General features: G+C 42.9%; 1 protein-coding gene across 1 annotated transcript in view; it reads left to right on the forward strand.

The window, feature by feature from the left end:
• Positions 1–299: 299 nt before the first annotated feature.
• LOC110567332 (zinc finger protein 675) overlaps positions 300–13,342 on the forward strand; it is a 31,785-nt gene continuing 18,742 nt past the window's right edge. The window contains exon 1 of the mRNA XM_064381550.1: positions 300–471. Coding sequence (XP_064237620.1) covers positions 469–471 — 3 coding nt within the window. The 5' untranslated portion in view covers positions 300–468. The remainder of the gene's footprint in view (positions 472–13,342) is intronic.

Below are 13,342 nucleotides of genomic sequence, written 5' to 3' on the forward strand. Positions count from 1 at the left end.
TCTAAAATAATACTTACATTATTTTTATTTGTGAGTAGCCGTATATCATTTGTAAATGTATATGATCTTATACACAAGGTTAAATGCAAATATCCTCTGGGATGGGCTTGGCTCAGTTAAAAAAAAGACGCCCTGGCTGAAAAGGCTGCATCTTAGGCTGTCACTCTTCACTCAGCCCAGAGTCTGATCACAGCTTCTGTCACTCAGGCCCTGAACGGTCAGGACCTTAAACGTCATCCAATCAGAAACGCTGGGCTGGGAACCGTCCAATCAGGCATGCAGCTGGAGCAGACAAGATGGCTTCCGGGATTTGGCGGCGCCTTTGTGTCTCCCTGCAGCTGGAGGTCTCGGTCTCGCCTTCCCTGCTCCCTGTCCTCTCCTCCTAGAGGCCCAGCCTCTGTGGCCTTGCGACCTGCATAAATTGGGAGATCCGCAGCTAAGACGCCGGGACCCTCTGGAAGCCTAGAAATGGTGAGAGTGCTGGGTGCGACATCCCGAGGGAGGGAGGGGCTGGTTGAAATCGCGGGGAAGGGGCTGTGGCGGACTCAGGCCTCCCCGCAGTCAGCTGCACAGTCTGCGCCCGGAGTTCTCCGGAGTTCTGCTTGCCAAGCTCGGCCTCAGCCTTCGGCCGTAAGATGGCGGTTTCGCTGACTGCAGGCCCCAGGCGTCCAGTCTTCCCTGGGCAGGGACTGTGCCCTGGCGTGGAGCCATCTCTGGGCAGCTCGGCGTCCGCAGGGCCGTGGCTTTCCCAGATTGTGCAGGGACCACGGGACGGTCATCGGGGGAGAATCCTGATTCAGGGTGCGGGTCCGTGAATGCGAAGAGCTTTGGTCCGGGGTTTCCTAGTTCCTCTTTTCACCTATTACAAATTTATGAGAGGTCCGGGTGCGGTGGCTCACGCCAGTGATGTTGCACGTTGGGAGGCCGAGGCGGGCGGATCACCTGAGGACTTCGCGATCAGCCTGACCAACATGGTGAAACCCCGTCTCTATTCAAAATACAAAATTATCAGGGCGTGGAGGCACATGCCTGTAATCCCAGCTACTCAGCACGCTGAGGCAGGAGAATCGCTTGAAGCCGGGTGGCGGAGATTGCGGTGAGGCAGGATCGCGCCATTGCACTCAAGCCTGGGCAATAAGAGCGAAACTCCGTCTCAAAAAAAAAATAAGAAGAAGAAGAAAAATTATGGGCATCACCGCAAAAATTTAGAAGAAATTTAATCAAAGTGTGATTCAAAAATTGTGGACCACTCAGCTGTGGTTTGTAGTTTGTGGTTTATGGGAGCAGCTTGAAGGAAAGACTTTTAAAGGTGCACAATAAAAAAAAAACAAAATTAAATAATTGGTTAGGTACAGTTACATTGTTACTTGATTTGTACGTTTAAGGTATACTTTTTCTGCTTATGTGATCAGAGGTTAATTGGCAGTTTATGGTTGGTTAAGCCTGAATTTTGTTTCTCTCAATCCAGTAATTTACCGAAAAAATGCATTTGAGTTAGAGTTTTTAAAAAGTAGGAACCCGGGAACTAGAGAAACCTCAGTCTAATTGCCTGCTACTTAGTTACTTTCACACTCCACAAGGGACTGATTTTCCCCTGCGTTTTTCACTTTGGGTCTCAAATGTACCCCTCATCTCCCATTCCTCCAGTCTTTGACTTGCAGTAAAATACTAAATTTTCAGTTTCTTCTCACATTCTCAAATGCCAACATCCTCTTTCTAATTCACATGATCAACTATTTGTCTTTTATTATTATTATTATTATTTTTTGAGATGGAGTCTCACTCTGTTGCCAGGCTGGAGTGCAGTGCAGTGGGGCGATCTCTCACTGCAACCTCCAATTCCCAGGTTCAAGCGATTCTCCTGCCTCAGCCTCCCGAGTAGCTGGGACTGCAGGTGCATGCCACCACAGCCAGCTAATTTTTATTTTTTTTGGTATTTTTAGTAGAGAGAGGGTTTCGCCATGTTGGTCAGGCTGGTGTCTAGCTCCTGACCTCAGGTGATTCACCTGCCTCGGCCTTCCAAAGTGCTGAGATTACAGGTGTGAGCCACCGCGCCCAGCCCAAGTTGTATCTTTTATAATAAACTGGTAAACACAACTATAGTGTTTCACTGAGTTCTGTGAGTTACTCTATTACATTACTGAACTTGAGGAATGTTCTGGGAGTCCCCAGTTATCAAACAGTGGCTCAGAAGCGTAGATCAGCCTATGAAGTTTGTGACTGGCATCTGTAGTAAAGACAGTGTTGTGGGACTGTGCTGTGAATCATGGTCTGTGCTGACTCCGTGTGGTGTCAGAAATCAAATGTTGGACAGTGAGTGTTGGAGAATTGCTTGGTGTTCAGTAAATGACACATTTTGTGCCAGAAAAAAGATACCACAGAGGGCTTCCCGGGAATGGAACTCTGCATGCCTGGGAATGGGAGGCTGTGCTCTCCTGTACACAAGCTGTCACATTGCTCATTGTCCTGTGATTTCAGGTCTCCTCTAAGGGTGAACGAGGACTGAAAACTTAGAGGACAGAGCTCTGATAACAAACCCCACTTTCCCACAGCTGCCTCCACAAGATTTTCACCCACTTAAAAACACACCCACTAGACACTGACATGCCCACAACCTTCCCAAGACTAGGCACCACCCTCAGAAAATTCACAACATCATTTTTGATCCCAGTGCTTCTTGCCAAAACCCTAAAAAAAAAAAGATTACAAGTCTCCTGGAATATCCCCACCAGCAGACACTGAATCTGCAGCAGTAATATGTTTTCTGCACCATCCTAGGGTTCTGGACCAATTGTTCATAATCCCATCTGGTTGCATGGATACAAAAATAAATCAGAATGCAGCCCCACCTAAGCCACTGTTTGTGGTACAAACCAGTCCTTCGGCCTACATTGCCCTCTCCCCACCCACGGAGTTTTTAGTTTTAACTTTTATTTTTGGTTCATGGGTACATCTGTAGGTTTGTTAAATAAATAAAATTGTGTCATGAAGGTTTAATGTGCAGATTTTGTCACTGAGGTACTAAGCATGGCGCCAAAGAAGTATTTTTTTTCTGATTCTCTTTGTCCTCCTGCCCTCCACTTTCAACTAAGTCTCAGTGTTTGTTGTTCTTTTCTTTTTTTTTTTTTTTTTAAGACCAGGTTTCGCTGTGGGCGGTGGCTCACGCCTATAATCCCAGCACTTTGGGAGGCTGAGGCGGGTGGATCACGAGGTCAAGAGATCGAGACCATCCTGGTTTCAACATAAAACCCCGTCTCTACTAAAAATACAAAAAATTAGCTGGGCATGGTGGTGTGTGCCTGTAATCCCAGCTGCTCAGGGGGCTGAGGCAGGAGAATTGCCTGAACCCAGGAGGTGGAGGTTGCAGTGAGCCAAGATCGCACCATTGCACTCCAGCCTGGGTAACGAGTAAAACTCCATCTCAAAAAAAAAAAAAAAAAGAGACGGGGTTTCACCATGTTGCCCAGGCTGGTCTCAAACTCCTGAACTCAGACAATCTGCCTGCCACAGCCTCCTAGAGGGCCGGTATTACAGGCGTAAGCCACTGCGCCCAGCCTAGTAATGAGCATTTTTTTTTATTTTTTTTGGAGACAGAATTTCGCTCTCGTTACCCAGGCTGGAGTGCAATGGCGCGATCTCGGCTCACCGCAACCTCCGCCTGCTGGGTTCAGGCAATTCTCCTGCCTCAGCCTCCTGAGTAGCTGGGATTACAGGCACGCACCACCATGCCCAGCTAATTTTTTGTATTTTTAGTAGAGACGGGGTTTCACCATGATGACCAGGATGGTCTCGATCTCTTGACCTCGTGATCCACCCGCCTCGGCCTCCCAAAGTGCTGGGATTACAGGCGTGAGCCACCGCGCCTGGCCCCATAATGAGCATTTTTTAATATTCTTTTTAGCTACATGTATGTCTTTTGAAAAACAGGCAAAAAACTGCTCATGTTTTTTGGAATTTTGCTCTTGTGCTCAGGCCAGAATGCAGTCGTGTGATCTTGGCTCATTTCAACTCCACCTCCCGGGTTCAAGCTATTCTCCTTCCTCAGCCTCCCACATAGCTGGAATTTTAGAGGCATAAGCACTACCATGCCTGGCTAATTTTGTATTTTTAGTAGAGACAAGGTTTTACCATGGTGGCTAGGCTGGTTTTGAACTTCTGACCTTAGGTTCTAGCAGGAGCGGCTGCGTGAAACGGATCTCTGGGACACCGAATACAGGAGGAAGCAGTTTATTCGCCTGGGAGCTAGGTGTCATAGTTGCCTAACAGCCAAGCTCACCTAGGCTTATACTTTAAATGTTACACATGGAAGAATCTTAGGTTTATAGCTTAATATATGAAAAGAGTCTCTCTTTACAGTCTCAGAAATTACATACGAAAAGGGTTTCAGTTTACAGTCTTAGGAATTACGTATGAAAAATGAAAAGGATCTCTGTTTACAGTTTCAGGGATTACATATGAAAAGGGCTTCCGTTTACAGTCTTAGGAATGAAGAGGGGAAGTTTACAGTCTTAGGAACGAAAAGGTGAAGTCGATCTGAGATACCTGGGTCTCCCTCTTCAAGGTGATCCACCTGCCTCAGCATCCCAAAGTGCTGGGATTACAGGCGTGAACCTCTATGCCCAGCCATCTACTTTTTAATGAGATTGTTTTTTTCTTGTAAACTTACTTAAGGTCATTATGGATTCTGGATATTAGACTTTTGTCAAAAGCATAGTTTGCAAATATATATATATTTTAATTCTGTAGGTTGTTTTTACTCTGTTAATAGTTTTCTTTTCTGTGAAGAAACTTTTTAGTTCAATTAGGTCCCATTTGTCATTAGTTGCAATTGCTTTGGGTATGTTCATTATAAAATTTGCTGGTTCCCACGTCTAGAATGATATTTCCTAGGTTATCTTCCACAGTTTTCTATAATTCTAAGTTTTAATTTAAGAATTTAATTCATCATGTTAATTTTTGTATATGTTGTAAGGAAGGTGTCTCTGTTGCCCAAGCTGGAGTGCAGTGTTTCGATCTCAGCTCACTGCAACCTCCACCTTCCGGGTTCAAGTGATTCTTCTGCCTCAGCCTCCCGAGTAGCTGGGACTACATGCATGCACCACCATGCCGGGCTAATCTCTGACTTCTTTAAAAAGTGTTTTGTAGGGCCCAGTGTGGTGGCTTACGCCTGTAATCCCAGCACTTTGGGAGTCCGAGGAGGGCGGATCACAAGGTAGGAGATTGAAACCATCCTGGCCAACATGGTGAAACCTGTCTCTACTAAAATACAAAACTTAGCTGGGTGTGATGGCATGCACCTGTAGTCCCAACTACTAGGAAGGCTGAGGCAGGAGAATCGCTTGAACCCGGGAGACAGAGGTTGCAGTGAGCCGAGATCACGCCACTGTACTCCAGCCTGGCACCTAGTGACAAAAAAAAAGTGTTTTGTTTTACTTTATTTATTTATTTATTTTTATTTTTTTTGGAGACGGAATTTCGCTCTTGTTACCCAGGCTGGAGTGCAATGGCAGGATCTCGGCTCACTGCAACCTCCGCCTCCTGGGTTCAGGCAATTCTCCTGCCTCAGCCTCCTGAGTAGCTGGGGATTACAGGCACGCGCCACCATGTCCAGCTAATTTCTTGTATTTTTAGTAGAGACAGGGTTTCACCATGTTGACCAGGATGGTCTCGATCTCTTGACCTCGTGATCCACCTGCCTTGGCCTCCCAAAGTGCTGGGATTATAGGCGTGAGCCACCACACCCGGCCTATTTTTTTATTTTTTCAAGACGAGGTTTCACCATGTTGGTCAGGCTGGTCTTGAACTCCTGACTTCAGGTGATTCACCCGCCTTGGCCTCCAAAGTGCTTGGATTACAGACGTGAGCCACCACGCCTGGCCATAAAGAAGTGTTTTGTAATTCTTGTCCTAGAGATCTTTCGTCTCCCTAGTTAACTGTATTTCTAGATATTTTATTCTTTTTTGTGGCAATTATAATTGGGATTGTATTTTTAATTTGGACTTTGGATTGGATGTTGTTGATGTACAGAGGTGCTACTAATTTTTGTGTGTTTATTTTGTATTCTGAAACTTTGTCGAAGTTGTCAGCTTACAAAACTTTTCTGCTGAGGATATAGTATGAGTTCCTGTCTTTCTGTTTGAGTGCCTTTTATTGTTTTGTCTTGCCTGATTGCTCTTGCCAGGACTTCAGATTCTATGTTGAATAGGAGTGGTGAAAGAAGGCATTCTTGTCTTATGTCAGTTAAAAAAAAAAATGCTTCCAAGTTGAGTCTATTTGGTATGTTGGCTGTAAATGTGTCACACATCACTTGTTATTTTGAAGTATGTACCTTCAATGCCTAGCTTGTTGAAGGTTATAACATAAAGGATGTTAAATTTTACTGAAAGCTTTTTTTCTGCATCTATTGAGATAATTTTGTGGTTTTTGTCTTTCATTCTGTTTATGTGATAAATGATAATTATTGATTTATATATATATATTTATTTTCATTTATTTATTTATTTTATAAGATGTGGTTTCACTATGTTGGTCAGGCTGGTCTTGAACTCCCGACCTCGGGTGATCTGCCCGCCTTGGCCTCCAAAGTGCTTGGATTACAGGTGTGAGCCACCACGCCTGGCCAATTTCTATATTTTGAACCAACCTTGCATCCCAGGGATAAGTCCTACTTGATCATAATTGATTAACTTTCTGATGTACTGGTGGATTTGGTTTTTCAGTATTTTGTTGAAGATTTTTTTGTTAATATTTATTAAATATTAAAAATACTGGCCTGAAGTATTTTTGTTTTTTTGTCTGCCAGGTTTTTTTAAAATCAAAATGATGCGGTTCTTATATAATAACTTGGGGAGAAGTCCTTTCTCAATTATTGGGAATAGTTTTAGTAAAAATAATACCAGCTCTTCTTTGTACATCTGGTAGAATTCAGCTGTAAGTACAACTGGTCCTGGGCTTTTTTTGGTTGGTAAGCTACTTGTTACTAATTCGATTTTGGAGCTTTTTATTGGTTTATTCATGGGTTCAATTTCTTTTCTGTTCAGTCTAGGGAGGACGTATTTTTCCAGGAATGTATTCATTTTTCTAGATTTTTTAGTTAGGGTACATAGAGGTGCTCATTGTAGACTTCAATTGTATTTTTGTCAGGTCAGTGGTAATGCCCATTTGTCATTACTTATTTTTTATTTTATTTTATTTTTTGAGACGGAATTTCGCTCTTGTTACCCAGGCTGGGGTGCAATGGCGCGATCTCGGCTCACCACAACCTCCGCCTCCTGGGTTCAGGCAATTCTCCTGCCTCAGCCTCCTGAGCAGCTGGGATTACAGGCACGCACCACCATGCCCAGCTAATTTTTTGTATTTTTAGTAGAGACGGGGTTTCACCATGGTCTCGATGTCTTGACCTCGTGATCCACCTGCCTCGGCCTCCCAAAGTGCTGGGATTACAGGCGTGAGCCACCGCGCCCGGCCTTCATTACTAATTTTTTTAAAAAATCTACTCTTTTTTTCTTTATTAATCTAGCTAGTGATTTATTTATCTTACCAGTTTTTTAAAACATTTACTTTTAATTTTTTAATCATTTGTAGTTTTTTCTGTTGTTTGTTTTTTTGAGACAGTCTCTCTCTGTTGCCCAGGCTGGAGTGCTGTAGCGAAATCTCTGCTCGCTGCAAGCTCCGCCTCCTGGGTTCAAGCAATTCTCCTGCCTCAGCCTCCAGAGTAGCTGGGACTATAGGCACATGCTGCCATGCCCGGCTGATGTTTTTTTATTTTAGTAGAGACAGGGTTTCACCGTGTTGCCTGGGCTGGTCTTGAACTCCTGAGTTCAGGCAATCGCCACGTGCCTCAGCCGCCCAAAGTGCTAGGATTACAGGCTTAAGCCACTGTTCCTGACCAATCTTTTGTAGTTTTTTATGTCTAAATCTTCAGTTCAGATGTGATTTTAGTTAATTCTTGTTTTCTGCTAGCTTAGGGGTTGATTTGCTCTCAATTCTCTCATTCTTTTGTTTAGGATGTCAGGTTATTGAACTGAGATATTTCTAGCTTTTCTATTTGAGCATTTAATGTTGTAAATTTCTCTTTTTTTATTTCTTTTTTTAATTTTTTTTTAAATTTCCTGGCAACTTTCATTTAATATAAATTTCTCTCTTAATACTTCCTTAGCTGTGTTGCAGTGATTCCGGTATGCTGTATCTTTGTTCTGATTTATTTCAAATAACTTTATTTCTGCCTTAATTTTATTATTTACCCAAAGGCATTCAAGTTCAGGTTGTTTAATTTCCATGTATTGTCTGGTTTCAGGTGGTTTTCTTTCCATTGAATTATATTTTTATCAAGCTGTGGTCTGAATGTGTTGCTGATATAATTTTGAAATTTTTGAATTTGGGGAGGATTGTTTTATTTCTGATTTTGTGGTCAGTTTTAGAGAATGTGCTCTGTCGTGGTGGAAACATTGCATATTATGTTGTGTTTAGATGAAGAGTTCTGTAGATGTCTATTTATTTTATTTAGTTTTTGTTTTTTAGATGGAGTCTCAAAAAAAAAAAAAAAGATGGAGTCTCACTCTGTTGCCCAGGCTGGAGTGCAGTGGTGTGATCTTGGCTCACTGCAATCTCTGCCTCCCGGGTTCGAGGGATTCTCCTGTCTCTTTCTCCCGAGTAGCTGGGATTACAGGCGTGTGCAACTACACCCAGCCAATTTCTTTTTTCTTTTAAGAGATGGGGTTTCACCATGTTGGTCAGGCTGGTCTCGAACTCCTGACCTCAGGTGATCCACCTACCTAGGCCTCCCGAAGTGCTGAGATTACAGGCGTGAGCTACCATGCCCAGTCAATTTTTTTTTTTTTTTTTTTTTTTTTTGTATTTTTACTAGAGATGGTGTTTCACCATGTTGGCCATTGTGGTCTCAATCTCCTGACCTCATGATTTGCCCACCTGGGTCTCCCAAAGTGCTGGGATTACAGGTGTGAGCCACCGTGCCTGGCCGACTCTATTTGTTTATTATCACTATTTGGTCAAGTGTTGAGTTTAGGTCCTAATGTCTTTGTTAATTTTCTGCCTCAGTAGTTTATTAGTGTCTGTGGGGTGTTGTAGTCTCTGCTATTATTATCTAAGAATCCAACTGTCTTCATAGGTCTCTAAGAAGCTGCTTTAGTTACGTGAACCACTCTAATTTTTTATCACACGTCTTTCTCTTCTGCTTTATTCCCCATAAGCATTCTTTGAAGTGAATACAGTGTGCCCAAGGCTACTCCTTAGATGCCTGAATCCAGTGTCTACTAAAATTCAGATTTTGTTTTGTTTTGTTTTGTTTTGTTTTTTTTGAGACGGAGTTTCGCTCTTGTTACCCAGGCTGGAGTGCAATGGCGTGATCTCGGCTCACTGCAACCTCCGCCTCCTGGGTTCAGGCAATTCTCCTGCCTCAGCCTCCTGAGTAGCTGGGATTACAGGCATGCACCACTATGCCCAGCTAATGTTTTTTGTATTTTTAGTAGAGACGGGGTTTCACCATGTTGACCAGGATGGTCTCGATCTCTTGACCTTGTGATCCACCCGCCTCGGCCTCCCAAAGTGCTGGGATTACAGGCGTGAGCCACCGCGGCTGGCCCAAAATTCAGATGTTTAAGAGTTCAACATGTCCAGAGACCTGGCTGTTGTGAGAGAAAATATAAGTTAGAAATAAAAGACTCTCTTTTCTTTTTTCTTTCTTTTTTTTTTTTTTTCTTTTTTGAGACAAAGTCTTGCTCTTTCACAGGCTGGAGTGCAGTGGCGTGATCTTCGCTCACTGTAGCCTCCGCCTCCCAGGTTCAAGCGATTCTTGTACCTCAGATTCCCAAGTAGCTGGGATTATAGGCACATACCACCATGCCCAGCTAATAATTTATTTATTTATTTTTTCTTTTAAAGACAGGGTTACACCATGTTGGTCAGGCTGGTCTTGAACTCCCGACCTCAGGTGATCTACCCGCCTTGGCCTCCAAAGTGCTTGGATTACAGACGTGAGCCATCACGCCAGGCCTATAATTTTTCTATTTTTAGTAGAGACAGGGCTTCACCATGGTAAACGGGCTGGTCTTGAATTCCTAACCTTAAGTGATCCACCTGTCTCGGGATTACAGGCGTGAATCACTGCATCCAACCAAACAGCTCTATTTTCTTTTTTTTTTTTTTGTGAGACTCCCATGGGGCATATTTTTCTTTTTTTTTTTATTAGGAGTATATCTTTTCATCTCTCTCTCTTTTATTTATATATATATTTTTTGACATATAGTCTTCTCTGTCACCAAGGATGGAGTGCAGTGGCATGATCTCGGCTCACTACAACCTCTGCCTCCCAGGTTCAAGCGATTGTCCTGCCTCAGCCTCCTGAGTAACTGGGACTACAGGAATGCACTACCATGCCCAGCTAATTTTTTGTATTTTTAGTAGAGATGGTGTTTCACCTTGTTACTCAGGATGGTCTCAATCTCCTGACCTTGTGATCCGCCCACCTTGGCCTCCCAAAGTGCTGGGATTATAGGCGTGAGCCACCACACCTGGCCTTAAGGGCTCTATTTTCATAACTGAAAATAAGAAAGAATATTTTGTTAATTTCTGTGTTCTGAAAGCATTTAGATTATATGTAGCTATTTTTCTCCGCTTTTTAAATATGTGTATATCGTATTAGCAGCTAAATAAACCTTTTGGCATTTTTTTGTGACTCAGGATTGTTTGTCTTTTTTTTTTTTTTTTTGAGATGGAATTTTGCTCTTGTCACGGAGGCTGGGGTGCAATGTCTCCATTTTGGCTCACTGCAACCTCCGCCTCCAAGGTTCAAGCAATTCTCCTGCCTCAGCTTTCCAAGTAGCTGGGACTACAAGTGCCTACCACCATACCCAGCTAATTTTTACATTTTTAGTAGAGATGGAGTTTCGCCACGTTGACCAGGTTGTTCCCAAACTCCTGACTTCAGGTGATACGTTGCCTTGGCCTTTCAAAGTGCTGGGATTACAGGCATGAGCCAGTGTACCTGGCTTGACTCAGGATTTTTTTTTCCCTAGGACCTCAGATTTATTCCTTATTTTTATTTTGGCAAAGGTTTACGCTTTTAGTGTTAATCTTTTAAAGTAGACACAGATTTTTTTCAGACTAAGCTCATTTTAAGAGTACACAGACGCTTTGCACAAAGATAGAATTAAACCTAGCAATACAGAATAATAAAGATTAAGAGAAAAAGCTGGGCGCAGTGGCTCACGCCTGTAATCCCAACACTTTGGGAGGCCGAGGTGGGTGGATCACGAGGTCAAGAGATCAAGACCATCCTGATCAACATGGTGAAACCCTGTCTCTACTAAAAATACAAAAAATTAGCTGGGCATAGTGGCGCATGCCTATAATCCCAGCTACTCAGGAGGCTGAGGCAGGAGAATTGCCTGAACCCAGGAGGCGGAGGTTGCGGTGAGCCGATATCACGCCATTGCACTTCAGCCTGGGTAACAAGAGTGAAACTCCGTCTCAAAAAAAAAAAAAAAATTTATAATTAGATATATCTATATCCAAAGAAAATTTACTAGCAAATTGTTACAGTAGATATTATTCTGACATGCTTATTAATTTGTCCAATATGGATAATTACAGGTAAACATAATTTTATTGTCATTTCATCCTAAATTGGAATGCTGCTATTACAGGACAAATAAACAGGGGCGATGTGGCCACTGGAAAACCACAATAGCTCTTGTTAGCTATGTTGCAAGCTCAAATATATTCCACTATGTGAACAAAATCAAATTCCAATCATTCATCTAAAAGTGCTTATAGACATTTTCAGTTGTATTTCAGTGTAGATCTCCAATTACAAGAATAGAAGATGAGAGCAGCAGAGATGACAGAGAAAGCTTAGTAAATTCTGCCGAGAATATTTTCTCCTTTTATATAATGCTCATGTTTCTCATGCTGAGAGTAGCTGTGCACTTTGAGTGTTATCTTTTGAGGGGAATGTTTTCTGGCCGACACGGTCATTCTTATATCTAATCTGAGTGATTTTTTAAAACATGCTTTTAACTTTTTTATTCTCAATATAATCTTTCTCAGAATTGAGGGCTGTTTTTCTCTCCAATGCTCTGGCTGGCTGTTTCAGAGACCCTATTACTATCCTTTGGTGTCTGTGAATGAGGTGGGCTGTCACAGCAAGAACTCTTGGAGCTATCTCTCTCTAGACTCATGCTGGAAATCCAGCAGTATTTTTCCATGTATGCTATTTGGCTATATTCAACAATAATTTTGAAAAGATTTTTTTTTTTTAATAGAAACTGAGGCTGAAGCACTGCTCTCAGTTCCAATATTCTGAAAGTGAAATTTTACCCAGGAGGCCTGCAGGTTCTTCTGCTGCTCAGGCTTCACATTCTGATGTGGCACTGGAGTGCTGATGTGGCAACTAGTCTTCACGTAATGTGAGCTTCCAACTGTGAGCCCTGTGCTGTGCTGTGGGCTGTGTTTCAGTGGCAGATCATGGGGTCTAGAGAGAACACTAGCCATCAGGAGAGAGCAAGCAGGAGCCCTGGAGCCCAGTGCTCAGGAAGTAGAGAGCCATTGCTTTAAAATGTAAATAGATGCTGGGTGCAGTGGCTTACGCCTGTAATTCCAGCATTTGGGAGGCCAAGGCGGATGGATCACCTGAGGTTAGGAGTTAGAGACCAGCCTGGCCAACATGGTGAAACCCCATTTCTACTAAAAGTACAAAAAATTAGCCGGGCTTGGTGGTGTGTACCTGTAATCCCAGCTACTTGGGAGGCTGAGGCAGGAGAATTGCTTGAACCCTGGAGGCTGAGGTCGCAGTGAGCCGAGATCGCACCACTGCACTCCAGCCTGGGTGTGTGACAGTGTGAGACTCTGTCTCAAAAAAAAAAAAAGTTTTTTCATTACTGAATATAGCCAATTAGCATACATGGATGGTTTCTCCAATTACCAGGTGAATTGAAGATAAACTATGTATGATATGGTGCTGCAAATTATTTTATGTGTACACTAATTATGCGAACCATCTTTCTAATCTCTTAGGCAGATTGTCTATGATGGATGTCACATTCTAAATCATTTTTTAATAAAACAGTTTTCTTTCTGTTCTATCATTGTGGAGTTCCTCTGGCTGAAGAAAAATTTCTTTTTTTTTGAGACCGAGTCCCGCTGTGTCGCCCAGGCTGGAGTACAGTAGCATGATCTTGGCTTACTGTGGACTTCAGTTCCTTGGTTCAAGCGATTCTCCTGCCGCAGCCTCTCAAGTAGCTGTGATTACAGGCACACACCACCATGCCCAGCTAATTTTTGTATTTTTTTCTCTTTCTCTTTCTTTTTTTTTTTTATAAAGATG

This window comes from Aotus nancymaae, unplaced genomic scaffold (genome assembly GCF_030222135.1).
Source record: "Aotus nancymaae isolate 86718 unplaced genomic scaffold, 86718_ANA_hifiasm-v0.15.2.pri h1tg000028l, whole genome shotgun sequence".
Classification (NCBI taxonomy): Eukaryota; Metazoa; Chordata; class Mammalia; order Primates; family Aotidae; genus Aotus; species Aotus nancymaae.